This window comes from Podospora pseudocomata, chromosome 4 (genome assembly GCF_035222375.1).
Source record: "Podospora pseudocomata strain CBS 415.72m chromosome 4, whole genome shotgun sequence".
Lineage (NCBI taxonomy): Eukaryota > Fungi > Ascomycota > Sordariomycetes > Sordariales > Podosporaceae > Podospora > Podospora pseudocomata.
Window position 1 is genome coordinate 2190504 of NC_085888.1, and position 27523 is coordinate 2218026.

A 27523-nucleotide genomic window follows, 5' to 3' on the forward strand; every position below is an offset into this window, starting at 1 on the left:
ATCTACAATGATGAGGCTCTGGTCTGGACAGGACAGGGGGGCAAGAAGGGGGGGAGGGGGGGGGGGTTGGTTAGCTATATATAAGATGGTGCTTTTCATCTTCTTTTCACATCACACAAGTTCTTGAGTTCTACAGGACCAGTCTTGTTTTCTTTCGTCTGCAAGATTCAAGTCTTCACTTTGTTCTGTTTTGACACACCACACGCACACACACCTTATCAAACGTTCCCCCTTTTGGTGTCGAATTGATTGTCCATATCTTACCGTTGTTTCCCTCCTTTTTTTCTCCTACCTTCATCTTTGTTGTCACCATAGCATCTTCCCACTCAACACTGTAACCACCATGAACGAAACTCTCATCCCGCCGGGGATCGGCGGCGAGTCCGCCGCCCTAAGCCCCATCGCCATGTTGGACTACCTCTTCCCCGGCTTCACCCTCCTCGCCAACTTTCTGCAATCTCACCTCGGCATCAACCTCAACCTCTACATCCCCGTTATTATGTCCTTTGCCTTCGTTGCCGCCGCATGGCGCTATTTGTCGTCATACCTCAACGACCTGATGGAATCCTACCTCATGTCCGTCGTCGACGTCCGCACCGACGACGAAATCTACAACATGCTCATGGGTTGGGTCGCCCAGCAGACCTTCTCCCAAGGCGCCCGGCGGTTCGTGGCAAACACCAACCTCAACTCGAGGATGTACTGGTGGATGTGGGGGTCCAGCGACGACGACGACGAAGATGACGGAGCCGAGATTGACGAATCCGGCTGTGTGGTCACCAAGAAGAAGAAAAAGGCTCTGGCTTACACGCCCACGTTTGGGAGTCACTGGTTTTTCTACAAGCGCCGCCTGCTCATCTTCAAGCGCCAGCAGCCCGCGACACAAAGCCCTTTTTACACCACCAGCGAGAGGGAAGAGATCTCCATTTCTTGCTTTGGGAGAAACCCCTGGGTGTTGAAGGAGTTGCTCAACGAAGCGAGAAGCATGTACCTCAAGCGCGACGAGGCCAAAACTCTCATTTACCGCGGCGCACTTAAGGGGACCGGGTTGGAGCCCACCTGGCAACGTTGCATGGCGCGCACCTCCCGCCCCTTCTCCACTGTCATCCTCAATGAGGACGTAAAGAAGAAGCTCATCGACGATGTGACTGATTACCTCAACCCTGCCACAAGGAGGTGGTACGCCAACCGAGGCATCCCCTACCGCCGCGGGTATCTCCTCTGGGGCCCCCCAGGCACAGGGAAGTCATCCCTCTCCCTCGCGTTGGCAGGCTTCTTCAAAATGAGAATCTACATCGTCTCTTTGTCGTCCATGACCGCCACAGAAGAAAACCTCGCCTCCCTCTTCGCTGAACTCCCCCGGCGGTGCGTCGTGCTGCTGGAGGACATTGACACGGCCGGTTTGACCCACACCCGCGACCCTGCTTCCCAACCTGATTCCTCCTCCCCCGGCGGCGAACCCCCCGTCCTCCTCGCCGGCCCCCCAGTCCCAGACCCGAAAGGTAAACCCACCTCCCTCCCCGGTCGCCTCTCCCTCTCAGGCCTCCTCAACATCCTCGACGGCGTCGCCAGCCAGGAAGGCCGCGTGTTGATAATGACGACCAACCACCTCGAGAAACTCGACAAGGCCCTCATCCGCCCCGGCAGGGTAGACATGCAAGTCAAATTCGACAAGGCGGACACCTCCATGATTGCCGCCATCTTCCGCGCCATCTACGCCCCCCTTGAAGAAGACACCGCCCCCGCCCCGCTATCTTCATCTCAATCCCCTGCTCTTGCCGCGCTCGAGAAAAGACTCAACCCCCGTTCCGACGCCTCCCGGAAAGAAAAGGACGAGAAAAAACAAGAGGTCTTGAACAAAGTCGACGCCCTAGCAAAAGAATTCGCCTCCAAAATCCCCACCATGGAGTTCTCCCCTGCCGAGATCCAGGGTTTTCTCCTGAAAAATAAACGCAACCCTGAAAAGGCCGTCGAGGGGGTGGAGGAGTGGCTTGTTGTTGCGAGGAAGGAGCAGAAAGAAAGAGAGGTGGAACAGGCCAAGAAGAAGGAGGAGGAGGCGAAGAAGGCGGCGAAGAAGGCTGCGAAAAAGGCAAAGAAGAAGGCCGCGAAGAGGAAGGCGAGGGGGAAGAAGAGGAGGGGGGATGATACCACTGAGAGTGAGGACGGGACGGACAGTGAGAGCGGGAGTGAGGCGGAGGAGAGTGATAGTGAGGGGAGCGAGAGTGAGGAGGAGAAGACGAAAAAGAAGAATAAGGAGGGGAAGAGGACTGAGAAGAAGAAGAAGGGGAAGGAAAAGGAGAAGAAGTTGGCGGTGGAGGTTAGGGTTGATACACCCCCTCCGAGCGGCTCTGAAGCCGACAAGGGGGCCGTGCCTGAACTCAAGCTGGATGAGAAGCCCGCTGCTGCTGTTGTAGTTGCTGCTCCTCCGGCGAAGGCGATGACGATTGATACAAAAAAGGCTAATGAGGAGGAGGTGGAAAGGGCGCAGGTGTCGGGGGATTCGGGGTATGGTGCTACTGCTGCTGAGAGGGATGCTGCTGCTCCCGTTGAGGTGGTTGCTTGAGAAAGGTGAGGGAGGATGATGTATGATATAATATGGGTTGTGATATGGGATCGGTAAGGAAGGAAGGCTTTATTTTGCCTTGGGCTTTTTATGTGCATCTAGGGGGCGTTTCTTAGCATACTACATACATACTACGTTTAAGTGCGTCGAGTGTTGAGCATTCTACTAGAAGAGCTGGAAGATTACGAACAAAAATGAAAATGATTCAATGGATGGTGGAGATCAATCGTGAGTGAGTGATATGTTTTTGTGAGCATGAGTGTAGAAAAGTGTGCTGAGCGTGTAAGAAGTTGTGAGAGGGCAGTGAGAGGATGAAAAGTGTGTGAGTGTGTAAGAGGATCAGTGGAATGAGAGATGATGAGTGTGTGAGAGAGGGTTGTAAATATCAAGAGTGTATAGTGAGTGTGAATGACCAAGTGACACTGTGTGTTACAGTCTCTGACGAAAATGAAAATGAGGGCTACCTGGAAGACCCTCCGTGATCGGTGCCCCCCCTGTAGATTGATAAGATTATCTCTGCCAGGGAACCACCATCATGTCACGCAATCAGCTCCACCGCCTCACGAGGGTGGTTGCAATAAGAAACGGCTCGTGCCCGCCTGAGCTGCCTCAAGATCGATACGATAAATAGTGGGGTTGATGAAGGTTGACCTTGCCAAGCCACAGTGAGGACGTAGGAGGGACGCATCATCATCATGGAAACCCGAAATGCTCGGTGAATATCTCTCTGATGATGGTGATCGAGACAGCGGGTATTCTCCCAAATGGGAACTTGACCGACCGGTTTCGGTTCCAACTCAGCCACCTGAAGGGGAGGGGATGGTGGGATGCATCGGGGGAGGCGGGCTGGGTTGTTCCTGCAGAGGCGAACGACACGATGGGGGTTGGTCGTGTCGATCTGGCGAATGGGAGGGTTTTGTAGTATTTTTTTGTAAGACCCTGAATCACAAGGAAAAGTTGGTCGAGGGGCGGGCACAAGGGGCTCTTGTCGCGGTTACCGTTGCCACGACCCGAGGGACCTTGTACATACGTACGTACAATGAGATTTTTTTATTATTTCCCTCTTTGATGCTCCAGCACGAAAACTCAAGGCCGGACGACTGGGACATGGTGATGGTGGGCCCGTTCTGGGTCGTCTCCGGTTATTTTCTCCGTTGCAGTTCCCGAAGGAGGGATTTCCAGAGAGGGATATCGACGGCGTGAACCACAACGGCTGTCGATGGTTTTGGAGTACGACACCGGATCAGCTGCTGTGCTCTTCGACCTGTCTGGTCAGTGTACCACCAGAGCAAAGACGGGTATCTAGTAATTAGAGACTCTTTTAGTAGTCACCGGAGAGGCTTGTCAGTCACAAGTCTCTCCAACATCGAAAAACGACCGCAAGCTCCAACGTCGTCGGACTGGGCAGTGGGTTCAACTCCGTCAAACTGGGCTGGCTGGTGGGGATTTTTCTTTATCAATCTTGCATGAAACCTCCACTTCAGAGATTAGATCCGCGCAAGGCCGACGAGGGAAACCCACAGCGGGGGGAGAAGGCCGAGAGAGGGACCACGAGAGAGGGACCACGAGAGAGTCGAGGGTTGGTGGTGACTGGTGAGGCACTCGAGACGACATGTGTGTGGTGGTTGCGCGTCCGACATCGTCCCCAAGAAATATCGTATGGCGTGTCTGGCGGGGAGACGCCCACGTACGTCCTTGCTAGTATTGTGTTGGAACCCGGCAGGAGGTATTGTTCCCTGTCCGTTGTCCACCTCCCGTTGTCCACCCCCTGTTGTCACCCGCCGTTGTCCTCGTCGCCGTCCCCGCTGTGGTCAAAGTATTTGAACCTCCCGCATCCTCTTTCTGTCGGTGTTGTGCCTTGTCTCTTGTGTTCCCTATCATTTTTATTCTTTCTTGAAATCCTAGTTCCTGGTGCTGTGTTGTTGTATACATACCCTTCTCCAACATCCCCAACCCCAACAGAGGAAAAATAGAGATAAGACGAGAGACAGGTACAGTTGTCCCCACTCTTTTTTTTTTTTCCTGTCACCTCAGACAGCCACAGACATTCGTGACACTCTGGTTTGTCGAATATGCAGATCTACCACATCACCGCCATCTGTTGTTCCATTCCTAAAAAATCGATAGCCAATATTGGACAGATATTGGGAAGACTGCTGGGGCAAGAGATAGTGGGGTCTGCTTAGGTGGTTCCTCGTTCCTCAATGGGCAACAAAAGGCGGTGACCAGGACAGCTCCAGCAAAACATTAGATGAGCCCACTTTGAGCGCTAGCTGACTACCCCTCCAAAAGTCTAAAGACCCTCCGTCTCCCGCCTCACGTCCCATCTCCTCGTCCCTTTTTTTTTACGACACGACTCCCCCCCCCCAACAAACAAACGCTCGCCGAACCCAGTTGCACCCTCCAGCACCCTCCAGCACCTTCCAGTTACCTCCCAGCACCTCCTCTCAGCACCATGGCCTCCCGTCCCCAGAACATTGGCATCAAGGCCATCGAAATCTACTTCCCCAGCCAGGTCAGTTTACGCTACTGAGAGACGACGAGTCAACAAACTATTCTGGTTCTGGTTCTGGTTCTGGTTCTGGTTCTGGCTCTGGCTCTGGCTTTGGACCCAATATCGCTGACAGCTGTCACGGGCATAGTATGTGGAGCAAACCGAGCTTGAAAAGTTCGATGGCGTTAGCACGGGCAAGTATACAATTGGTCTCGGCCAGACTAAGATGAGCTTCTGCGACGACCGTGAGGGTATGTGTTTATTATCTCCATCTCTAGCAACACAACACTTCACTTCACTTTTGCCTCCCCAACAAAATTCAACAACACCCCATCGTTACACAGAGAATTTTACCCCCTGCTGTGGTGTGTGGTGCCTTGTCTTTATTGCGTTGCGCCACCACCGGGTTCCTGTTCCCCAGCCCCTGGGCGGCAGGCGTCGGACAGTGGGGTATCCATGGCAGTGGGGGCTCGTTGTGTTGTGGTGGTGGTATTCAGGGGCTGACATGCGGGCCCCGCCTTTCTAGATATCTACTCGTTCAGCTTGACCGTCGTGTCCAACCTCCTCAAGAAGTACAACATCGACACCAACTCGATCGGCCGTCTCGAGGTCGGTACCGAGACCATCCTCGACAAGTCCAAGTCGGTCAAGTCAGTGTTGATGCAGCTGTTTGGCGACAACACCAACATTGAGGGTGTCGACACAGTAAACGCCTGCTACGGCGGCACCAACGCCGTTTTCAACTCTGTCAACTGGATCGAGTCTTCTGCCTGGGATGGCCGCGATGCCATTGTTGTTGCCGGTGATATTGCCCTCTACGCCAAGGGCAATGCCCGCCCGACTGGTGGTGCCGGTGCCGTTGCGCTCTTGATTGGTCCTGATGCGCCCATCGTTTTCGAGCCCGGCATGCGTGGCAGCTACATGCAGCACGCCTATGACTTCTACAAGCCCGACCTCACCTCCGAGTACCCCTATGTTGATGGCCACTACTCCATCAACTGCTACTCCGAGGCCCTCGACGGTGCTTACCGCGCCTACTGCAAGCGCGAGGCCCAGCTCACCAAGGGTGTCAACGGCCATGCCAACGGCAACGCCAACGGCGTAACAGACGACATCCTCAAGACTCCCCTTGACCGCTTCGACTACATGGCTTTCCACGCCCCTACCTGCAAGCTCGTGCAAAAGTCGTATGCCCGCCTCCTCTACCACGACTACCTTGCCGACCCTGAGCACAAGGCCTTCGCCGAGGTTCCCGCCGACATCCGCGACATGGACTACAAGAAGTCTCTGACCGACAAGGTTGTCGAGAAGACCTTCATGACCCTCACCAAGAAGCGCTTCCAGGAGCGCGTCAACCCCGCCATCCAGGTTGCTACTCTTTGCGGTAACATGTACTGCGCCAGCGTCTGGGGCGGTCTTGCCAGCTTGATCGGCCACGTCGACAGCGCCAACCTCCAGGGCAAGCGCATCGCCCTCTTCTCCTACGGCTCCGGTCTTGCCGCCTCCTTCTTCTCTTTCCGCATCAACGGCAGCACCGAGACCATTTCCAAGACTCTTGACATTCCCCAGAGACTTGTCGCTCGCCGCGCCGTCCCCCCAGAGACCTACGACTCGGTATGTCTTCTCACCTTTTGACTGTCAGGTAACCATTGCTAACTTGTCTCAGATGTGCGACCTCCGCAAGAAGGCCCATCTCCAGAAGGACTACGTCCCCACCGGCGAGGTGTCCACCATTGCCCCCGGCACCTACTACCTCGAGAAGGTCGACGACATGTTCAAGAGGTTCTACGCCGTCAAGGAGTAAACCAAGAAGGAGTAAAACGAAACAAAAAGCATGGATGATGAATATATACCAAGAGAGGAGGAAGTAATATTTTGTGTTCAAAGACAAGACGGGAGGCGGCATTACATACCCATAGACGACGACTGGAGGACCGGCCGGATGCCGGCAGTCGGGTATTATATTGGGAATGGTACTGGGATACGGGTTGGACGGGACGGGACGGGATAGGAAAGGTGGGGTGGGAGGACGTAATAGAGCGTTTAATACCATGATTTCATTCTTGCGGTTGTTGGTGTATCATGAGTGTTTTGTTGCCTGAGGTTTGAGCCGGCGTTCAGGGGATGGTGGTGGGGCGGCTGGACGTTTGGTGTTGCTGGATATTGTTGAATGTACGGTCAGGATCGGATGTCGTGGCGATGGACAATGGGATGGAACGGTTGTATGTTTGAAATGTCCTGATATCTATTGTGAGTTGTTCTATGGAAATGGGAACATTAAACCTCTTTGTCCTCTGATATCTACTACAACTTTGACTTGTCTCCCCCTTCCTTCTTGGGCTTCCTCACCGGCCGTCCCCCCATCCACCCCTCAAACTCCTCACTAATCACCCACTTTTCCTCGTCTCTCTTCTTGGCCCACCGCTCAAACTCTTCCTGCTCCCTCCTCCAGTGCTCAAGGTCCTCGACGAGGAAGTCAGCGGCGTAGGTGGCGACCTCGGTCGTCCTCTCCATTGGGACAAGGTGGCCGTACCCTTCGATGGTGACAGCTTTCACCCTTCCGTTCTTCGCGCCTCCAGAACCGCCCGGACCGACTCCGGTCAGGTCGAGCTTCTCCTGCCGGACGTCGGGCGGGTTGACGTTTGACTCTGAGCCGAAAATCCAGATGCAGCCCGGCCGGAGGTGGGGGAGCTTGTTCGCCGTTGCTGGGCCGCCTTCGGGGCGGTAGAAGGGGAAGTCGGGGTTTTTATGCACGACTTCGTCTGCGTCGGGGATGAGATCCCAGTCAAGTTCGTGTTTACCCCCCCCCATCAACTTCTGACGGATGGGGCGGTAGTAGGTGAAACTCTCCATGTGTTTGGTTGTCAACAGTGTGACTGAGCCAGCAGGGGCGTCGGGGTAGATTCTTGTGGGGGTTGGTCGGAGGCCGTGTTCGAGCCAGGAGTTGAACACGCGGGGGTCCCAAGTGCGGTAGAAGGGGTTGGATTGGAAGGCTGATTTGGCGGCGGCGAGGGAGGGCCAGATGTCGCGGCGGAAGGCGGAGGCTTTCATGGGGGCGAAGCCGTATTTGGGGCCTTTGGATTGGAACCTGGAGAGGACCGGGTCCAAAAGGATGAGGGAGGAGAGGAGGCGGGGGTGGAGGAGGGAGAGGTTGACTATGATGTTTGCGCCGAAGGAGTGCCCGACACCGATGAGGGGGCGGGGGAGGGAGTGGCGGAAGTGATTGGTCAGGTGGAGGAGGTCGCGAGTGTGGTCTATCCACGAGGCTATGCGATTGTTAGCACCATGAACAATGGATTGGGTGGAGGTGTGGGCATACGGTCGTTGCCTAGGTTGGCTTCGTTGAGGATGCCGGATTGGCCTTGGTGGGTTACGTCTGCTATCCAGATGCCGCGGATTTGGACGCCGCGGCTGTTGAGGAGGGATAGGAGGTCTTCCCAGAGGGGCTCGTAGAGTTCTTTGGGGAAGCCATTTGCGTGGGCGGCGATGATGGAGACGTCGCCGGGGGAGGGGGTGAGGTTGTTGAGGGGGATGTATTGTTTGACGGCGAGGAGGAGGGGTTCTTCTTGGGAGTGGGCGGTGGCGTGGGGGTATTCGCGGATGTGTTGGGATTCGATGGTGTGGTTCTTGATCAGGAATGAAGAGGCCATTTTGGCGGTTGGCTGGGTTGGAAGTGAAGAAGTGAAGGGTGAGTTTGTGAGATGTGAGGTTGCATATGTAAGTCAAGGATCAGTTTACCCGTTCAGTTTAGTTCGGTTATGTGGCTTGGTCAAGGTGGACGGCAGTCTACGCGAGTGAGAGAGGGTGGTTTTATGTACTGGTTGGCAGTCGTAAAATCACAAGAGAGATTCAATTGAGATAAGATTCCATCGACACGCGAATTCCGTATCTCTCTCTCATATGAAGCTCATGTGAGGTTGAGATGCATCAATGCAAGGCAGGCTGTTATAGGTGCCGGCCAACAGTGAGGTTCGCTTGGGGAGACCCCAGATGGGAAAGTGCCGAGGCATGCAACGCCCCGCGGGAAAACCAAGACCCACGGCCGCTTCCCCGGATTTGAATTCCGTTCGGCAACGGGACCGGGGCCGGAAAACGGGCATACGGGACTTGACTTGTGAAGCCGATGGGTTTGCTTTGTCAGTTGGGAGTGTTTTGTTCCGCAAAGTTTTGAGAGCAGTGCACAGCAAGGATAGCGCAGACTTGAATTGAAAACCCGTCATTGGTCTCCAACGAATTATGAGGTTCCGTGGTGTAGTTGGTTATCACGTCAGTCTAACACACTGAAGGTCTCCAGTTCGAGCCTGGACGGAATCAAACCACATGTCTTTTGCCTCCTCTTTACATATGAGACCAGTCTTTTCTTTTTGCCTGCCAGCCAGCGTGAGATGATTCTGATTCTCGATTTTGCTATTCCTTCCAAACTGTAGTTGTTCCACCTATACCTTGGCTCCTCCCCTCCCCCACTCCTTCCTCTTTATCGTCCTCACGCCTTCCTCTGTGACACCCTCACGCCTTCCTCTTCAACCCTCTCGCTCCTTTCTCTTCAACACCCTCCCCTCCCCACGCACAGCCCCTTTACACACCTCCTCCAAATTAGCAACCGTGCAAGGGCCACCCACCCCCCTCCCTATAAGTTCCTCCCACACCCTTCTCTTTTCTCCTTTTGTCCTTATATACCAGGAGTATCCTGTACCAGATTTACTGGCCGGTAACCCAAGGAGATCAAGAACGTTCTTGGGCGTTGCATGATGATACTGGTTTCTTTTTTTTTTTTTTACCCCCCATCTGCTCTTTCTGTCCTTTTCCCTTTTAGATGGGGGGTCATTATTGAATTGCTCTGACTTTTGGGGAAGGTGTATTTCAAGGCTATAATTTCTGTTGGCTTTTTTCTCCTTTGAGGAGAGATGGATTTTTTTTTTTAATTTTTTTTTATTTTTATTTTTTTTCATTATGGACTTGACTTTTGTTGGGCTATGAGGAAGATTAGGTTGGTGTCTGTAGGTGGTTATTGCTTGTGAAGTTGTATGTGAAGTTGAATGTCGAGATGTTGGAGGCACAGGGAGAGAGGAGAAGAGTCGCATGCACCTGCTTTTCATATCAAAATATCACGCTATCCCGACCTGGTTATTAGAGAGTCACCTCTCTTGCTGTAGTAGTTTACAGTTCTCGTGTTGTTGTTCTACTGACTTGCAATGTCCATGTGTGGTGCTTTCAATCTCTTGTTTGATCCATTTGTCGATAGGAAAAGCCACATACAAAAGTCTCCAATTGTTCAAATAAGTATCAACACTCACATCGTCGAAATGATAATTGCTTGCTTGTTCATTTACTCGCTTAAATAGCCTAGACTGAACAGCTCTTTTTTCCCAAGCCTTGAATCAAGCCTCTTGCTTAAACCTGCCCTTCCTTTTCCGCCTCCTTCTTCTTCTCCGTCACACTACTACTCCCATCATCACCACCCCCTCCCCCAAGAACATCCCCCAACTCCTCCAAAAACCTGCTGGCCTCCCTCTCCGCCTTCTTCACCCCCATCTCCCTCCTCCTCCCCTCAATCTCCCTCCTCCTCCTTTCCATCTCCTCCCTCCTCCTCAGCTTCTCCCTTTCCCTCCCCTCCCTCTCCCTCTCCGTCCGTTTCCTTTCCTCCTCCAACCCCTCCATCTCCTTCTGCCTCGTCTCCCCATCCTGACTAAACTTGTAGAACCCCACCCCCTTGGTCCGTATCTCCCAATTAGCATCATAATGCGTCTCCGGCGGCGGCGTAGCGCTCCTATCCCTCTTCCTCGCCAACTCCTCCATCTGATTCGTCTCCTCAAACGCCCGAGCCTGGATGGTATCCCCAAAGATAAGATCAGAGGGCACAGCGACAGGGCGGCCGGCCATTTTCTCCAGGTCGATTTCCGAGGCGGCCGCGCGGTCGAGGGCTGCTTTTTGGGAGGGGGTTAGGAGGCGGGTTCGGCCGTAGGTGTCGGTGTATTCGATTGTGGCTTCTTCTTCTTCTTCTTCTGGTTCGGAAGAGGAGGAGGAGGAAAGGTCTTCTGGGGGACCGGGGTTGGATTCTGCCCATTTACGGTCGAAATCTACGAGGCCGTATTCTTTGCCTATGTAGTCGCCTCTTTGCATGGCGGCGTAGAGGCGGGATTTGGATTCTAGGCGTTGACGGGAGCGGGCTAAGTCTTCGAGTTCGGCGGAGGAGGAGGAGGTGGTGGTGGTGGGGGATTTGAGGGTGAGTTTTTCATCTTGGTCTTTTGGGCGGTCTTTGCGTTTGATTTTGACTGATTTGAAGAGGTCTTCGGTTTTGGATTTGGAGGGGCGGGGGCGGCCGGTGGACGGGGTGGATGAGGACGATGCGAGGAGGGAGGTGAGTTGGGAGGTGAAGGCGAGGGAGCCGGAGAGGTCGGTGGGGGAGGATTTCTTTTGTTTTTTGGGGGGTGGTTGGCCGTATAAGTGAGGGTCTTGGGGACGGGGCATGGTTGTGGTGATGTAAGAACGTGACTAATAGTGGTGAGAACGGTGTGAGAGGTGGGTATTTATTTGGTGAGTGACTGTATGAGTTGAATCGTCAGTTGTCGGAACAGAAAGATGTTGATGAGTTGATGAGGTGAGCTATGTCAAAGTGAATCTTCAGATGAAGTGAGATCGCACAGTGCGCGCCCAGCTCCCGCCAGCTTCCTCAGACAGTGGATCTGGCACTAAAACAGGGGTGCTAGCACTGCTGGCGCATCTTGGCACCTTTTACCCAGCGTGCGCCTGACATTCCGTCGTCATGCATCTCGGCCACCTCGCACAAGCATGCTTCGGCTCGGAGCTCTTCTTCCACCGTCGTGCGGACTTGACTTTGGCACCGGCACGCCATCTTTCATCCCTAGCAACTGCGCAGACTAGACCCAAGAGAACGGCACGGTATCTAACCCGCATAAACCTTGGTGCCTCGTGGCCTCCTTTCGTTAACCCCCACGCGCTGCCCACTCCTTTTTTCATTCTTCCCTTTCTCTTTTATAAGCTTGACATAGGTGGCCCTGATGGAAGTGTATCGCGACCGAGGAAAGAACACCATCGGCACATATCCCAACAGCTAGTTCCCTACCTACGCATTGCTCCTCCTAAATCTCGATACGATTACGCTCCTTTTACGATATAATACACTAGATATACCCCTGCTGCATAGCTCATCCTCTTGACAACGCGACCGGCATTCGAGCGTCCATTGCTACTACGATACCCCATTGCTTACTCTTACCTACTCGGACCTCCGTGTTATCTACCTCATCTCCATCACCAGTCTTAGGAACACATCCGTGATGGCTGGCCTTTTGGAGGTATTGGCTTGGATCTACTACGCCATGACGGAGCCGAGCTGGATCCCGTCGCAGTTTCATCCTTTCTTGCATGGCATTTCTGGTTTCTTTGTAAGTACAGGGACCGCTGGACCTTCGTACCATACTAACCTGTTCTAGATGACCCTTGGTTCTCTCTTCATTGTACCAATCATCTGCCTCGTCATCTACGACATCACCCTCTACGTATTCAGACTCACCGGTTCTGCCTGCGAAACATTTACGAATGCGCTGCGAGCTCGCCAAGCTACCCAACCACAACAATCGAAACTACCTATAAACGGGAATGGATCGACTCCCAATGGTCATGCACCATCCGAAAAGACACAGTAACAAGGGCCCAAGTAGTTGGATAGGGCGGGATAAGGGGGCAGAGGAGGAGACACAGCATAGCCAGAGAAAGCACAAAACAACCTTGTTTTTTCGACAGCCATGTGGCTTGAAATATTTTGCTGGAATTATGCTCAAGCGACCTGAGAGAGCACCTTGATGAGGTCGCTGGTGACGCCCATGGCCGTGACTTCACCACCGGCGCCCGCGCCCTGGATGATCAAGGGGTTGCTTCCGTACCGCTTAGTATAGAAGCTAATGATGTTATCGCTGCCCTTCAGTGCCGCAATGGGGTGGGAGAGATCGAACTTCTCGAGTCCAACCTTGACCTGCTTTGAGGCGACGTCGATGCTGCCCACAAACCGAACCACCTTGCCCTCCTTCTCAGCCGCCGCCTTTGTCTCCTCCATCTGAGAGTCAAAGGCGGGGAGCTTCTCGAGGAACTCATCACCGGTGGCAACAGACTCGAGCTCTTTGGGGATCAAGCTCTGGACAGGGAACGAGGTGGGAGACTCAACCTCGAGACCGGCAAGGCGGGCGAGGATGGTGAGCTTCCGGGCAACGTCCAAGCCGTTGAGATCGTCACGCGGGTCGGGCTCAGTGTAACCGAGCTCCTTGGCCTTCCTGACCTCGGCGGACCATTGGCCGCCCTTGCCGGAGGTGGGGGCGAAAGAGTTGAAGAGGAAGGACATGGTGCCGCTGAAGACACCCTCGATCTTGGTGACCTCGTCACCGGTGTTGACAAGGTCGTTGAGGGTCGAGATGACGGGGAGACCGGCACCGACGGAGGACTCGTGGTAGACCTTGGCGCCAGACTGCTCGGCAGCGCTGAAGATCTCCTGCCAAAGCTTGTAGGAGCCAGAGAAGGCCTTCTTGTTGGGAGTGACGATGCTGATGCCATTGCCAAGGAAGAGTGGGTAGGCGTCGGCGACGTCTTGGGAGCTGGTGTTGTCGACGAGGACGGTCTTGGAGCCGGAGGACTTGAGGTACTCGATCAACTTGGGAGGGGCGAGGGGAGCCTGGGAGGAGGAGGCGAGCTTGGAGGAGACATCATTGATGGCAATAGCGGCATAGTCCGAGTTGTAGATAGCCTTCTTGCTGGTGCTGATGTAGGTGAGGACGAGCTTGGGGCTGGGTCTGCGCTGGGCGAGCGTCTCGAGCTGGCCGAGGAAGCACTTTCCTACCCCGCCAGCGCCTGAAGGGTGACAGCTGTAAGCATCAGGTCAGGAGTAACACTGGACAGAGAGTACACATACCAATAATGGCAATGTTGACCTGTTTCGCGGCAGCCATTGTGAATTGAGCGAGGAACGAGATGGTTCTTGGGATTAAAGATGGAATTCTACAGGCCGGGACCCAAAATACGACAACAATTGCTCACACTGCATCGCGGGGTACTTTAAAATGTCGCCATGCAGCCCTGGCCCGATAGCGGACTCGCGGGGCGTGATCCTTGCATGGCGCCGGGTGGAGCCCTGGAGGTGGGATGGCGCCCCACTGTTGAACTTTTAGGTGCTGGTTCCTGGTCATTGGCTTCACAAGTTTGCGCTCTGCATCAAACTCATACAGCGACACTATCAAGTCAAGATATCGCCGACGACAAGACACAGCACCCTTGAGATCTGTTATTGAACGAATCCCCAAACTCAACCGGACTCGAAATTAGTCAAAATGGCCGCCAAAAAGAACAAGAAGCAAAAGCGCGAGGACTATCGCGCCGCCATGAAGCAGGACGATGTCCTCACCATGCCTCGCAAGAAGTTTTACCGCCAAAGAGCCCACGCCAACCCCTTCTCCGACCATCAATTAGTCTAGTGAGCCATTCCTACCTTGTAAAAAAAATAAAAAATAAAATTGAGATTTTCAATACTAACACACAACCAGCCCACCACACCCTGACCAAATGGACTGGTCCACCCTCTATCCAGCCTATGTCGCCCAAGAAGAGTCACAGCCAGAAGCCACCCCATCATCAACAACAGAAGACCTCTCGGCACCAGTCAAAGTAAAAAAGCTCACCCAAGACGTCGAAGTAGCCGACATAGGCTGCGGCTTCGGCGGCCTCCTCATCGCCCTCGCCCCCGTCATGCCCCAGACCCTCGTCCTCGGCCTCGAGATCCGCGTGAGCGTCACCCAGTTCGTCGAGGACAGAATCAAGGTCCTCCGTCGGCAAAACGAAGAAAGCAAAGCCTACCAAAACGTGTCTGTTCTCCGCGCCAACACGATGAAGTTCTTGCCCAACTTTTTCAGGCAGGGGCAGCTGTCCAAGATTTTCATCTGTTTTCCCGACCCGCACTTCAAGGCGAGGAAGCACAAGCAGAGGATTGTGAGCACAACGCTGAATTCGGAGTATGCTTATGCGGTGAGGCCGGGGGGGGTTGTGTACACGATTACGGACGTGCCGGATCTGCATGGGTGGATGGTGCAGCATTTTGAGGCGCATCCGATGTTTGAGAGGGTTGGGGTGGAGGAGCAGGAGGGGGATCCGTGTGTGGAGATTATGAGGAATGCGACGGAGGAGGGGAAGAAGGTGGAGAGGAACAAGGGGGAGAAGTTTGTGGCGTTGTTTAGGAGGTTGGAGGATCCTGTGTTTTAGGAAGGGATAGAACAGAAGAAGGCTTGTTTTGATACCCAATGATGAGTGACTTGTGGGTGTTGATTGGATGGCTGTACATTGTGGACAGGCAATTCATCATTTTCATGGATCATACTGCCCTGGACCGGGACATATAGACCATCTATAACTTGGTCGTATGTCCCTTTTCCCGATCGTCTAGCATGATCCAAGGGTTAGGGTTAACATCTGATGTCAGAGAAGCCACAACGACCCGTGGTGCAAGGTGACCCCTGTCACTGCTACCCTGCATGGAGCTACTGACAACCACTGACGCGATACCCGCTTTCTTGCCCGCTGCTATCGATAGCTCCCTCCCCTCTCTCTCTCCCACCACCACCCCTCGAACAAGCATCCAACGAAAACAACATACGATGCGCCGACGACGATAACACCACTGCAATACACATGCCTGGTTCTGTCCCTCTCGAGTCTTCACATCGGCCATGGCAGCCCTTTACTACGGCATCGGCAAGAAGAAACAGCTAGCCCTCGCCGCCACAGCGAGCTTCATCGCCTGGGGGTACGCAGTCGACCTCCTCCCTGCCTTGCGATGGGCCGGGTACGCCTTCATCGCTGGCATCACACTATCACTCGCGGCACTGCTCGCCCTGACGGTGCTGACATCCCGGAGCGGGTACCAGTTGCGAAAACTGCGGAGTATCACCAGCCGACCGAATGGCGCTTTATTCACTGGACGAGAGAACTGGAGGAGGGAAGTTGCGGCTCTGAGACAACGACAGGGCTATGAGAAAGCCTCGCTTTGCCCTGACAGTCCCAAGGTGGCGGCGGCGGTGGATGAGGTGCTGGGGTTTGTGATTAGGGATTTCATCCGGGTTTGGTACGGGGTTATCAGTTCGAACCCGGTGTTTGAGAATGAGGTTGACAGGGCGATCAGGGGGGCGCTGCTGAGGGTTAGGGATCGTTTGGCAGAGGTTGATTTGGCGGGGGTGGTGACGATGAGGTTGGTGCCGATTTTGACGGCGCATTTGAGGGACTTTGCGGAGGCGGAGAAGTCGGTGAGGGGGAGGAAGCTGAACAGGAGTGTGACGGAGACGGAGGAGTTGGATTTGGCGATTGCGAGTAAGTACCGGGAGGGGAGGCTGCATCCGGCGGTGGGGTTGGGGTTTAGTGATGTCAAGACGGCGCAGCAGGATTATTTGAGGGGGTTGATGGGACGAGTTTTGCCAAAGGTGCTGGGGAGGGAGGTGTTGGGGTCGAGGGCGGTGGGGATTGTGGTTAGGGAGATTGTGGCTTGTGCGGTGTTGGGGCCGGTGATGGGGTTGTTGGCGGAGCCGGATACGTGGAATCAGTTGATGGAGGGGTATGGGAGGAGTATGCTGCAGGATAGGTCGACTGTGAGGAAGCTGAGGGCGGCGTTGGATCAGCATGCTTCTCCTGCGCCGAAGACGGGGGGGAAGCAGGTGGTTGCGTTTCCGAGGCTGGGGGTGGGGGATAGCGAGAGACGGTTTGAGAAGTTTGTGAGGGCGATCAGGAAGGTGAATAACCTTTCGGATGCGAGGAGGTTTAGGAGCGAGGTTGCTAGTCAGTTGAAGAGGGACTCACAACAGGAGGGGGTGGATCAGGTTTATATGAGACGGCTGGAAATGGGGAAGAGGTTGTTGGATCAGAAGGTGCAGCATTTGGCTACTCCTGGGGATAGGAGGGGGTTCCAGCCGCAGCAGGGGGGGAGCAATGTCGTGCCTAGTGATTCCAAGCTGGAGAAGGCTTCTCTGACGGATTTGTTGAGGGACCCGTCGGGGTTGTCTTATTTCATGGAGTATATGGATAGGCAGCGGTTGATGCCGCTGGTCCAGTTCTGGCTCGTGGTGGATGGGTTTCGGAATCCGCTCGAGGATGATGGGCTTGAGGGGGAACAGCTGCCGCTGCAGCTACCGCCATGGACAGAGTCGGATCGCCTTGATCTTGCACAGATTGATGCTGCCTACCTCAGCCGGCCTGAGCTCAAGGTCCCGGACTCTAGCAAGAGGATCATTTCCGACTTCCTCAAGGCTGGGAAGCGGGCCACGCCGGAGCAATACTACCGCGCTCGTCGTGAGATTCTACGGGCTCAGAGCGCGGTTCTGGAAGAGATGCGCGTCAAACACTTTCAAAACTTCCGCAAGTCTGAGATCTTTTACAAGGCCCTCGCTGCAGAGGAGGCCTCAAGACGCACTACCGCCTCTGTTCCCACCACAGCACTTCCCCGAGCGGCCTCATATGCCGCCCCATCATCATCATCATCATCATCATCAAAACCACACCCCGTGTCTCGCCTAGCCCCCAGGCTACAAACCACCAATAACCCCCAAAACAACAACCGACGAGCGGGCTCGGCAACCGATCTCCGGGCCATTTCCTTCAACTCTAACGGAGGGAGCGACCTCGGCCCTTTGATAAGCTCGGTCCCTGACCTCCGCGACATCCGCCGGTCAGGTTCATTGGACGAGGGTCGGGGGTCTTATTCACCCAACCCCTTATTTGACGACGAAGTAGGAGGAGGAACAGGGGATAACGACCCCATGGCGGACTCGATCGCGAGCCTGGACCAAGACAGCGGCAGTAACAACAATGTGCCAGACACAAAAGTCGTGCAAGCGATGGAGAGGGCGCTGAATAATATTCTTGAGGACAGCCAGCAGACACCACTAAAGGTGGAGGACCTACACGGCGGTTTATTTGGGGACGAAGACGCCGACAACGGCAACATGGACGGGGGTTTATTCGGGACAACTTCTACCACCGCAGCAGGGAAACAGCGAGCTCCGTCAGACGATAGGTCTGCCGCTAACAAGCGTGGGAGTATGGACTTGGCTACCCGTTCATCACGTGGGTCTTTGGACACGACAAATACTACTACTACTACTACTACTACTACTATTACTACAAACAACAACAACAACAACAACAACAAGATGGAGAAACCGTCACTCGCATCGTTGGGTCTGGTGTCGGCAGCGTCAAGGATAGGGGTGTTTGTGGATGACGACTTGTTTGGTGACGAGAACAGGTTCTTGTCGGACGAGCCCTCGGACATTGACGAAGCTAAAGACTCGGAGGATGACGTTGCTGCTGTCCACCTGGCTGCTCCGGGCGATTTGGGCCTGGCGGAGGCGATCACCAGTCTGACGAATGAGATTGACAAGCTGGTCACGCAGGAGGCGGTGGTGGATTCGTTGCTGAGGAAGGCGGAGTTGACGAATAATACGGCGGAGCTGAGGATCTTGAGAAAGAGCAAGGCGTCGCTGCAGAGGGAGCTGAGACGAAAAGAGCTGCAGAGGAGGCAGTATGTGATTCAGGAAAGCGATAATAGCTTGTATGGGAGGTCGACGGTGAGGATCCTGAGGGAGATTGAGGTGGGGAGGGACGAGGAGGGGAAGGAGTTTGCGGTTTATGCGGTGGAGGTGTCGAGGAACGCGGGGGAGAAGATGCCGGCGGCGAGGTGGGTGGTGAAGAGGAGGTATAGCGAGTTTTTGGAGCTGCATCAGAAGCTGAGGGGGGGTTACCCGAGCGTGAGGGGGTTGGAGTTTCCGAGGCGGAGGATGGTGATGAAACTGGAGCAGGGGTTTTTGCAGAAGAGGAGGGCGGGGTTGGAGAGGTATCTGAGCGAGTTGTTGTTGCTGCCGGATGTTTGCAGGAGCAGGGACTTGAGGGCGTTTCTGAGCCAGAGGGTGATTGATGGGGGGAGTAATGGGGAGGGGAGCAGGAAGGATATGATCAGTAGGTTGTATGACAGTGTGGCGGATGGGATGGAGGATATTTTGGGGAGTATTCCGGTTCTGGACCAGCTCAGTCTTGCGGGACAGAACCTTATTGCTGCTGCTACGAGTCAACTGTCACAGCTGCCTCTGAACGACGAGACGGTTTCGGGCACAGGGGTGGTGCTCAATGCTGCAGAAGCAGAGGCGGAACTGAACGCTTTTGAGAATGGCACTGGGGCAGGGAAGGAACTGGAACCGTTCGTCAAGCCCATCTGCGACATCTTTTTGGAGGTGTTTGAGTTGAACAAGGGGAACAACTGGCTGAGGGGGAGAGCGGTGGTGGTGGTGCTGCATCAGTTGCTGGGCGGCACGATTGAGAGGAAGCTGAGGGACAATGTCAAGATGCTGGTGGGGGAGGAGCAGATACTGCGGTATGTGGATATGGTCAAGGGGGTGATGTGGCCTGGAGGGGAGATGGTGAGGGACAAGGTTCCGAGGACGAAGCAGGAGAAGTTGAAGACGAGGACGGAGGCGAGCTTGATGCTGGCGACACTGGTGCCGGATTTGGCGGGGAGTGTGGTGGGCAGATTGAATGCGCAGGCGGCAAGCAGGAGGGTTTTTGCTACGTTGAATAACGGGAGGTTGAAGTAAGTTTCTTTTTCTAGTGTTTTTGGGTGGAAGGCTGCAGCCCATGCATGGACGAGGCTGAGGAATGAGTACCCTATGCTAACATGCATTCTGCTTCTGTAGCGCGCATCTGGCATTTACCTTTCTGGACGAGATCATCGACATCCTTTTCGAAGGAGCCTAGGACTTGAGAATATGGTTTATGTCCTGCATATGATTTATTACACTAGTAGTAATGGACTGGTCAGGTCAGGAGAGGTCATGCGGCCTTGGGGATTTCCGGCTTAGTTGCATAGCCAATGGCGTTTTACTATTTTGGCGGCTATGATGTTGTCGATTGCTTCATAATAGAGGGTAGATATCTATCTCCATAACACACGCCACGGGCAACGCGGCAGACAGAACTGTACAAAGACTTAATCAGACAAAATTCAGGTGAGACGCAGATCTGAGACTCAAGGCTGGGGAAACTGTGTCCTGAGTGGCCAGCATACCAGCCAGTGTTTTTTGTACCGTGTAAAAAGTGATACAGCCGAGTGTTGATCGTGCCACAAAGGCTGCTTCTCTAGAAACTGTTGTACGGACCAGATTATGCCGTGGCACCCTTCAATAACAAAAACAGCACCTTATGGGCAAAAAGGCAGAAAGAAGTGAAAGGAGTCTTCTGTATCGCTTGGACCATCCATCCAGACGGGAGCTTTGTGTCAGGGATCTTTCGCGGCGAGCCTCCCGTTGGGTGAGCGAAGACTTGGCGCAGGCTCTGGAGGGATTCGGCCATGTGATTGGCTCCCACACAGTGTGTCGAGTGGTGTGCGTTTGGAAGTTGGGGGGGGCATGTGAGGTCTTGCGTAGCCCCCCCCAGAGACCCCCCGTCATTCTCAAGCGATTCATGCTCGTGCTCGAGCCAATTTTTCTTCTTTTCCACTTCGCTCCATCTCCGCCCTCCATCCACCCATCTCCTCTCCATCAGCTGGAGCTTTTCTCCATCTCTTTTTCCCCAGGCCTGTCATCGCCACTCTCTCCCCTCCACATTTGCGCATCATCGTTCACCACCCCCCCATCCATCGTGCCCGTACCTACTTTTTCATCGCGTCTCTCCCCACGCGCGCCTCGTTTTTTTGTTTGTAGCCTGCCCGCATCGCCCGCCCACCCAGTCACCCCGAAAGCTACCAGGTGCTGGGAGGAATTGGTTCTGGGCGCATTTATTTACACTTCAGCCAGCCAGAAGGACACCACCGGGCACCAGGCCAGGTCAACCCCACCCGCTGGACGGAGCCTTCCCTTTGACACACAGGCACAAGACCTCCGTATCACTCCACGCTCCGAGAGCTTCCTCCCTCCTCTTGCTCGTTCATCTCAACTCTCTCTTTCTCTCTCTGTCTGAATAGCTTTCACCTTGGCACGCGACTGGTCGTTCATCAGCGACAATGACTGAGGTATCGGCTACTCGTCTTTACCTGGGCAATCTGCCTCGGAATGGTAAGTTTGCTTTCGCGTCGCGCTCCTCCTCGACAAACTCGAGCGGCGCAGCGAGCTGCTCGCGAGCTGCTCGCGAGGTGGCCACCTGGGCGTGCTTTGCTGACACTTTTGCCCATGACAGCTACCAAAGCCGATATCGAAGCTCACTTCTCCACCCATGGCACCGGTGACATTGCTGAGATCAAGCTCATGAACGGCTTCGGCTTCATTGAGTACAAGGATCCCATGGATGCACGCGATGTTGTTCCAGGTAAGCTACCCACACCCTCGCCCAAGGTTATTGTACATAGTCGTAAACATCATGCTGACGTCTTGCGCGTGCTTCTAGCATTCCGTATGTTCACCATCACCCCTCCCACTGACCCTCGTACTGCTGTGGCTAACGACGATAATGTGCAAGATGGCTCGACCTTCCTTGGCGAGCGCTTGACTGTCCAGTTCGCCCGTGGTAACCGACACCGCGAAAACAATGGCGGCGGCGGCGGCGGCGGCGGATTCAACAACGACCGCAGCAGTGCCCCCCGGCCGCGCCGCACACCGCACCGCTTGCAGATTTCGGGACTTCCCCCAGACACCAGCTGGCAGGTCTGTTACCTCTCTCCTGCTCCCCCTTTGGACACATTTGGACCGGGCCGAAAATTCTGGCCATGAAGGACTCCTCTGCCCCTCAGTTTACCGGTTTGGTCAGCATTGGACTCGAAGTGCATTTTCTGCCCCTCCTCCCCCGCTTGGTCCCTCCCCCTGGCATGGTTCCGTCTCCTGGATGGTGATGTTCCTATTCGGCCAGCCCCCCGTCCTTGCATCACAAGGATATGCACTCACTGCCCGAGCACTCTTGTTTTTGTTTGCAATGTCTGTTTTGCGGTTGGGGATGGCATAGAGCTCCAAAGCTACGATCAAACCGGGGCTGGCGGCACCGGGCTTTCTGGACTTCGTCTTTCCGCGTCGAACCTGACAAATCCCGGCACGCACCTACCTGGACTTCCACTTACATGGGACTGGCTCTATAGGATCTCAAAGACTTTGCTCGCACACCCGGCCTTGATGTCGTCTACAGTGAAACGGGGCGCAACGGCAGCAGCGAAGGGTATGTCATTCCGATGCGTCGCACACATCATGCAAAATGCAAGTGACTAACGCGACGTGCAGATTTGTCGAGTTCGAGACGGCTGCCGACCTCCGCACAGCTGTTGAGAAACTGAACGAGCGCGACTTCAAAGGTGTTCGCGTCACTTGCACTGCCAACGTATGTAGCCTTGCCGCTGGCCGAGTTTGCGCTGGTTGCTAACAAACACAGACTCAGGCTGACATTCCCCGTGGAGACCGCGGGCGATCCATGTCACCTCGTCGCGGGCCGGGCCGCATGAATGACTACGATCGCCGGGGTCCGCCTCGCGCATACAGTCCCCACCGCAACGGTGACTACAGGCCTGATTACCGCGACCGGTCCCCTGTTCCTCGGCGCGATTACTACGAGGACCGTGCCAGGCCCTACCGCTCCCCTCCCCGCCGTGGACCCCCAATGGATGACTACCCGCCGGCGCGCCGCTACGATGACCCCTATCGTGGACCGCCCCGGGACTACCCTCCTCCTGACCCGTACATGAATGGCGGCGGACGGCCCTATGATCGTCCTCCTCCTCCTCGGGACTTTGCTCCGCGGGACCCCTATGTCCGGGAGCCCTACCCTCGGGAGTATGATCGGCGTTATTAGGCGACGCCGTCACACCAACTTCCATGGACCCTACATCACCTCGCGATAGGTCTAAACAGCTCGATGTAGGTTCTTCCCAGCATGGATATAGGTCCCCTGAACCCTCAATATAGCCCACCTCGGGATAAGCCCAAGGCGCCTTTGAAGAAGCCTGTGTCGCCTGTCTCGTCTCGACATAGCCCTCGACGCAGTCCTCGGTCATCTGGATCTGAATCTTTGACAATCAGATCTGAGTTTCCAAAAGTCGGAACTCCTCCCGGTGATATCTCTCCTTGAAGTCTTGTTGAGCAATTGTATGGAGCATGTTGTTTTGGTCAGTGGTGTGCAGCCCTTTCGGCAGCAGTCATGATTGGATTGGATGGTTTTGGCTTGGGCCAGAGACGGCACAATTGGGCGAGTTTCGGCTCAGAAGCTCTGTTGTTATTCGGAAGGCGTTGCACGGTTGAGCTCTGGATCAGTTTGTTATTGTGGGAGTCTTTCTCTTGGTCGGTCTTTGAAAAGTATTATCGGCGATGGCATCTCTCGTGGTCACACACTGTTTGTGTTACCCTCGACTTTCCTCGGCCTGGATCGGGACCGGCTGGACGACGGTGGAGTTATCGGAAACGCAACGCGGCAACGTGTGGTAATGATAGTTTTGATGGGATTCGTCCTGGTCATTCATGTACGCTTAGGCGATGGGTTTCGGTAGTTTTCAATTGATTTTGTAGTTTTCACTTTTGCGCTGTGATATTCGTGACATTAGTGATCGTCAGTGATTCGATATCCTCATGTATATCTATATATGTTCTGTAGTCGATGAGACCATCATCAGCCGTGCAGTCCATATCAAGTGAGGACCCTGGTGGCCAGCTGACAGGGGGTTAATTAAGCTTTGCGGGGAACAGGCTTGGACCGCATGCACTTTAGTGGGTCAACTGTGTAATCTTATCTTATCGGCCAGGCGCGATAAGAGAAATTCAGCGGACTGACAGCTCCAAAATTTTCGGGGCCCCTCTGGTTGGCGAATGCCTGCGCGCTGCTGCTGGAACACTTCCCTCTCTCCCCCCCCAAAAAAAACGTTCTTTGCCGTGCATCGCAAACCAATCCCATCCATCAACACCAACTCTCTCACAACGCAACCATGAAGCGCAAACTCAACCAAGACGACGAGCCACCAGCGGCCGATGCGGCCGCCGTTGCCGAACCAGAAAAGAAAAAGGAAAAAAAGGAAAAGAAAGAAAAGAAGGCGGTCGAGGAAGAAAAAGAGCTGAGCTTCGCCGAGCTGGGACTAGATCCCAGATTGGTCCAGGCGGTTGCGAAGCTCGGGTTTGAGAAGCCGACCTTGGTGCAGAGGAGAGCGATCCCGCTTGCGCTCAAGGGGGAGGATGTTCTCTGCAAGGCCAAGACGGGGAGTGGGAAGACGGCGGCGTATGTGCTGCCTGTGTTGCAGGGGATTTTGGGGAGGAAGAAGGTACGTTTTCTCGGGGGAAAGGGGAGGAGGGATTGGAAGGGAATGCTAATCTTGGGGGGGTGGGGGGGGGATGATAGACCGATAACACACCCACCACGGCGGGCCTGATCCTCGTACCGACGCGCGAACTCGCCGACCAAGTCCACAAGGCGATCGAGGAGTTTTCGGCCTTTTGCGCAAAGGATGTGACGGCGGCGAAGCTGACGGAGAATGTTTCTGATGCTGTTCAGAGGAGCTTGTTGGCCAACGTGCCGGATGTGGTTGTTTCCACGCCTGCCCGGGCGTGGAAGAGTGTCGACTCGGGCGCGCTTTCGGTCGCGAATCTTAAGTACCTTGTGCTTGACGAGGCGGATCTTGTCTTGTCTTATGGGTATGATGAGGACATGGAGAATCTGGCGAGGTCGATGCCGAAGGGGGTGCAGACTACCATGATGTCTGCGACGCTTTTGTCGGCGGAGCTGGACACGCTGAAGGGGATTTTCTGCAGGAACCCGACGCTGCTGGATTTGAAGGAGGAGTTTGGGGAGGAGGATGAGAAGTTGACGCAGTATTATGTCAGGACCGGGGAGGATGACAAGTGGCTGATTAGCTACTTGATCTTTAAGCTGCAGCTGATCAAGGGGCCTTGCTTGATTTTTGTGGCGGATATTGACAGGAGTTATCGGCTGAAGCTGTTTTTTGAGCAGTTTTCTATCAGGAGCTGTATCCTCAACTCGGAGCTGCCGGTCAACACGAGGATCAAGGTGATTGAGGAGTTTAACAAGGGGATTTATGATATTATTATTGCTAGCGATGAGAGGAGTGAGGTTTTTGGGGATGAGAAGGAGGAGGAGACAAAGGAAGAGGGGGAAGGGGAGGAGAAGAAGGGAAAGAAGAAGGGGGGGAGGAAGGGGAAGAGGGATGAGGAGTATGGTGTTTCGAGAGGCATCGACTTCAAGAATGTGGCTGCAGTTGTCAACTTTGACCTGCCCACGTCTGCGTCATCATATACCCACAGGATTGGGAGGACGGCGAGAGCGGGGAGGACGGGGATTGCGATGTCGTTCGTGGTGCCGAAGGAGTTGTTTGGGAAGCACAAGCCGACGTCGATAAAGAGCTGTGAGAAGGATGAGAAAGTGCTGGCCAAGATTGTGAGGGCGCAGGGGAAGATGAATCGGAAGTTGGAGCCGTATAATTTCAGCAAGGAGCAGATGGAGGCATTTAGGTATCGGATGAACGATGGTGTGTTTGCCCTCTTTCTGCTCTAACTAAAGCCATCAAACTGACATTATCTAGCCCTCCGCGCCGTAACAAAGGTGGCGATCAGAGAAGCGAGGACGAGGGAACTGAGGCAGGAGCTGTTGAGGAGTGAGACTTTGAAGAGGTATATATTGCCCCTTTGCTCCCCCAGTCAGTAGCAATTGCTAATTTTCTGTTGATAGATACTTTGAGGAAAACCCCGCCGAGCTCTCCCACCTCCGTCACGACGGCGAGCTGGGCCACAAGGCGAGACAGCAGGCCCATCTGAAGCACGTCCCTGATTATCTTTTGCCCAAGGAGGCAAAGAAGGAGATCACGAAGGGGTCGGTCGGGTTTGTGCCGTTTAAGAAGGTGGACAAGGACAAGAAGCACAAGGGCAAGTTTGGGGCGAAGGGGAAGGGGAGGTCGTTCAAGGTTGGTGGGGGGAGGAAGGGGGATCCGTTGAAGACGTTCAAGGTCAGGAGGAAAAAGTGATGAGCACGAGGACACGAGCGAGTGGGTGAGGCTGAGGGCTATGTGGTTAAAAAAGAGATGAGTTTATACCATGTGGCATTTTGTTGGGTTCTGTGTATAATGGGAATTTCTCTTGTTTTCTGACAGGATCAAGACAGATTTTGTGATAAATTTCATTCGGCTTTGAGGGGTATAGTAAGTTTGGCACAGAAGTCCGAGGGGGCGTATAAGACGTCTGTTCTTTGAATCATTTCTTTTTGCTTGGACTTGAACTTGATACTCTTTCATCTCATGGATGGATCGGATCAAACCATCAATCACAATCTCATCTGAGTTGACTCGGGGCCAGAACAAACACATCAAACCAGATCAGAAAGTTCGCTCTCACCACTCAACACAATGCCACCATCATCAAACCAAGAATGCCATGATCCCCCTCAACGAGCCTACCAATCCCACTACCCCCCACTCCTCAATCCACCACCACCACCACCATCATTTCCAGGGTCACCCGACCCAAACCAACCACCAGCCTTCCATTGATCAACACCTCTAGAAAGGGGATGTCCCAACAACAAGGCCAACCTCGGAACACGTAAAGACGGCTTCAGTTCATTCCACAGGAGCTAACGGGTCCTCATTGATTGCCTTACATCACGACCTCGTCATGCACTTTCTGCAAACCGTTATCCGTGTTGAGAGTCGCGGTAAGGGCGGAGATGGCTTGGCCATTGATGCAAGTCGAAACAGGCTGAGAGGTAGGCTGAGTGGCGGGTGTACTGGGCATTGAATTGGTACCGATGCTTGTGCTCTTTGGAGTGCTACTGAGAGGAGGATGGGTAGGTAAATAGGTAGTGGGGGGACTGCTGGTAAGACATGTAAGGGGCTTTGTAAAGGTTCTCTCTTGATGAAAGCCCCTCTTCACCCTTTTGAAGATTTTCTCTCCCATTCTTCTCTCCGGCAACATTTCGCCAATCCAGTCTCCATCAGCCGTGGCCACACTTCCTTCAGCTTACACCAGTCATTCGCATAGTCGGGTACAATATCCCGCCCATACCGAGCATACCTTTACTATAATAATGCAGTAAAAGACCTTTAAAGAAAGTCAATAAGCCTTTGAATTATCTTTAAAGGCCTATTAACTATCGTTGAAAGTCTGGTAGTCATCCTTCAAGGTATGGTTCGCAATAAAATATGGGCCAACCGATTTTGTGTGTGTGTTGTCAACTATTTCGGTGCAGGTTGCTCAGTGAAAAAGGGGGGAGCAAAAAAGGGAGGAGAACAGTGGGCAGCGGGCAGTGAAAGGGGATATAGATAAGAGGTTATGTTTCATCATGAATGTTTACGTCTCTTTTGCATCATCATCATCATCATCCCACATCTTATATACTCCGCGAAACCAAACATGAATTGAAGCATAAAAGAATACGAGATATCATAAGATAGGGGGTATCATCATCAACAAGTACACGCTCAACTTCACAAACCACAACACCCACACCCACACCCACACCCACTCACT

At 54.1% G+C, this 27523-nt stretch overlaps 11 protein-coding genes and 1 non-coding gene across 12 annotated transcripts; 9 read left to right on the top strand and 3 right to left on the bottom strand.

The window, feature by feature from the left end:
• Positions 1 to 343: 343 nt before the first annotated feature.
• On the top strand, positions 344 to 2563 carry QC762_408300 (uncharacterized protein; the record flags this gene model as incomplete). The annotated part of the gene is made up of 1 exon (XM_062890284.1): positions 344 to 2563. The coding sequence occupies one exon, from the start codon at positions 344 to 346 to the stop codon at positions 2561 to 2563; it is 2220 nt and encodes a 739-aa protein (XP_062743648.1).
• Positions 2564 to 3052: 489 nt separating this feature from the next.
• Positions 3053 to 7045, top strand: ERG13 (3-hydroxy-3-methylglutaryl coenzyme A synthase). The gene is made up of 5 exons (XM_062890283.1): positions 3053 to 4554; positions 4856 to 5078; positions 5206 to 5308; positions 5584 to 6671; positions 6724 to 7045. Exons 2-5 carry the CDS (start codon positions 5019 to 5021, stop codon positions 6859 to 6861), a joined length of 1389 nt encoding a protein of 462 aa, XP_062743649.1. The 5' UTR covers positions 3053 to 4554; positions 4856 to 5018; the 3' UTR covers positions 6862 to 7045.
• Positions 7046 to 7264: 219 nt separating this feature from the next.
• On the bottom strand, positions 7265 to 9089 carry QC762_408280 (uncharacterized protein). The gene is made up of 2 exons (XM_062890282.1): positions 8377 to 9089; positions 7265 to 8323 (listed from the first exon to the last, which is right to left on the bottom strand). The coding sequence occupies exons 1-2, from the start codon at positions 8705 to 8707 to the stop codon at positions 7362 to 7364; spliced, it is 1293 nt and encodes a 430-aa protein (XP_062743650.1). The 5' UTR covers positions 8708 to 9089; the 3' UTR covers positions 7265 to 7361.
• A 208-nt stretch (positions 9090 to 9297) lies between these two features.
• On the top strand, positions 9298 to 9371 carry QC762_0068050. Its single transcript has one exon. It is a non-coding gene; the product is annotated as a tRNA-Val (tRNA).
• A 1077-nt stretch (positions 9372 to 10448) lies between these two features.
• Positions 10449 to 11525, bottom strand: QC762_408270 (uncharacterized protein; the record flags this gene model as incomplete). The annotated part of the gene is made up of 1 exon (XM_062890281.1): positions 10449 to 11525. One exon carries the CDS (start codon positions 11523 to 11525, stop codon positions 10449 to 10451), a length of 1077 nt encoding a protein of 358 aa, XP_062743651.1.
• A 278-nt stretch (positions 11526 to 11803) lies between these two features.
• QC762_0068070 (uncharacterized protein) lies at positions 11804 to 12724 on the top strand (the record flags this gene model as incomplete). Its single annotated transcript, XM_062883697.1, has 2 exons — positions 11804 to 12463; positions 12512 to 12724. Exons 1-2 carry the CDS (start codon positions 12356 to 12358, stop codon positions 12722 to 12724), a joined length of 321 nt encoding a protein of 106 aa, XP_062743652.1. The 5' UTR covers positions 11804 to 12355.
• On the bottom strand, positions 12701 to 14178 carry HOM6 (Homoserine dehydrogenase). Its single transcript, XM_062890280.1, has 2 exons — positions 13978 to 14178; positions 12701 to 13916 (listed from the first exon to the last, which is right to left on the bottom strand). The coding sequence occupies exons 1-2, from the start codon at positions 14012 to 14014 to the stop codon at positions 12856 to 12858; spliced, it is 1098 nt and encodes a 365-aa protein (XP_062743653.1). The 5' UTR covers positions 14015 to 14178; the 3' UTR covers positions 12701 to 12855.
• Positions 14179 to 14392: 214 nt separating this feature from the next.
• On the top strand, positions 14393 to 15401 carry TRM8_2 (tRNA (guanine-N(7)-)-methyltransferase (tRNA(m7G46)-methyltransferase); the record flags this gene model as incomplete). The annotated part of the gene is made up of 2 exons (XM_062890279.1): positions 14393 to 14535; positions 14606 to 15401. The coding sequence occupies 2 exons, from the start codon at positions 14393 to 14395 to the stop codon at positions 15315 to 15317; spliced, it is 855 nt and encodes a 284-aa protein (XP_062743654.1). The 3' UTR covers positions 15318 to 15401.
• A 380-nt stretch (positions 15402 to 15781) lies between these two features.
• Positions 15782 to 19847, top strand: TRM8_1 (tRNA (guanine-N(7)-)-methyltransferase (tRNA(m7G46)-methyltransferase); the record flags this gene model as incomplete). Its single annotated transcript, XM_062890278.1, has 2 exons — positions 15782 to 19683; positions 19787 to 19847. 2 exons carry the CDS (start codon positions 15782 to 15784, stop codon positions 19845 to 19847), a joined length of 3963 nt encoding a protein of 1320 aa, XP_062743655.1.
• Positions 19848 to 20351: 504 nt separating this feature from the next.
• Positions 20352 to 21793, top strand: QC762_0068110 (uncharacterized protein; the record flags this gene model as incomplete). The annotated part of the gene is made up of 3 exons (XM_062883698.1): positions 20352 to 21142; positions 21264 to 21392; positions 21471 to 21793. The coding sequence occupies exons 1-3, from the start codon at positions 21091 to 21093 to the stop codon at positions 21791 to 21793; spliced, it is 504 nt and encodes a 167-aa protein (XP_062743656.1). The 5' UTR covers positions 20352 to 21090.
• Positions 21794 to 22265: 472 nt separating this feature from the next.
• Positions 22266 to 23625, top strand: QC762_0068120 (uncharacterized protein; the record flags this gene model as incomplete). The annotated part of the gene is made up of 2 exons (XM_062883699.1): positions 22266 to 22388; positions 22440 to 23625. 2 exons carry the CDS (start codon positions 22266 to 22268, stop codon positions 22854 to 22856), a joined length of 540 nt encoding a protein of 179 aa, XP_062743657.1. The 3' UTR covers positions 22857 to 23625.
• Positions 23626 to 23852: 227 nt separating this feature from the next.
• DBP9 (ATP-dependent DNA/RNA helicase) lies at positions 23853 to 26246 on the top strand. Its single transcript, XM_062890277.1, has 4 exons — positions 23853 to 24309; positions 24387 to 25530; positions 25585 to 25672; positions 25731 to 26246. The coding sequence occupies exons 1-4, from the start codon at positions 23980 to 23982 to the stop codon at positions 26020 to 26022; spliced, it is 1854 nt and encodes a 617-aa protein (XP_062743658.1). The 5' UTR covers positions 23853 to 23979; the 3' UTR covers positions 26023 to 26246.
• Positions 26247 to 27523: the final 1277 nt, after the last annotated feature.

What these genes read in the sequence shown, in the direction of transcription:
- DBP9 (XM_062890277.1), top strand. Translation starts at nt 23,980, where the DNA reads ATGAAGCGCAAACTCAACCAAGACGACGAGCCACCAGCGGCCGATGCG. An exon ending in GGATTTTGGGGAGGAAGAAG is followed by an intron (nt 24,310 to 24,386) that starts GTACGTTTTCTC and finishes GGGGGATGATAG; the next exon opens with ACCGATAACACACCCACCAC. An exon ending in TAGGTATCGGATGAACGATG is followed by an intron (nt 25,531 to 25,584) that starts GTGTGTTTGCCC and finishes GACATTATCTAG; the next exon opens with CCCTCCGCGCCGTAACAAAG.
- HOM6 (XM_062890280.1), bottom strand. Translation starts at nt 14,014, where the DNA reads ATGGCTGCCGCGAAACAGGTCAACATTGCCATTATTG. An exon ending in GGTCAACATTGCCATTATTG is followed by an intron (nt 13,917 to 13,977) that starts GTATGTGTACTC and finishes GTCACCCTTCAG; the next exon opens with GCGCTGGCGGGGTAGGAAAG.
- QC762_408280 (XM_062890282.1), bottom strand. Translation starts at nt 8,707, where the DNA reads ATGGCCTCTTCATTCCTGATCAAGAACCACACCATCGAATCCCAACAC. An exon ending in AGCCAACCTAGGCAACGACC is followed by an intron (nt 8,324 to 8,376) that starts GTATGCCCACAC and finishes ACAATCGCATAG; the next exon opens with CCTCGTGGATAGACCACACT.
- ERG13 (XM_062890283.1), top strand. Translation starts at nt 5,019, where the DNA reads ATGGCCTCCCGTCCCCAGAACATTGGCATCAAGGCCATCGAAATCTAC. An exon ending in AAATCTACTTCCCCAGCCAG is followed by an intron (nt 5,079 to 5,205) that starts GTCAGTTTACGC and finishes TCACGGGCATAG; the next exon opens with TATGTGGAGCAAACCGAGCT. An exon ending in CTTCTGCGACGACCGTGAGG is followed by an intron (nt 5,309 to 5,583) that starts GTATGTGTTTAT and finishes CCGCCTTTCTAG; the next exon opens with ATATCTACTCGTTCAGCTTG.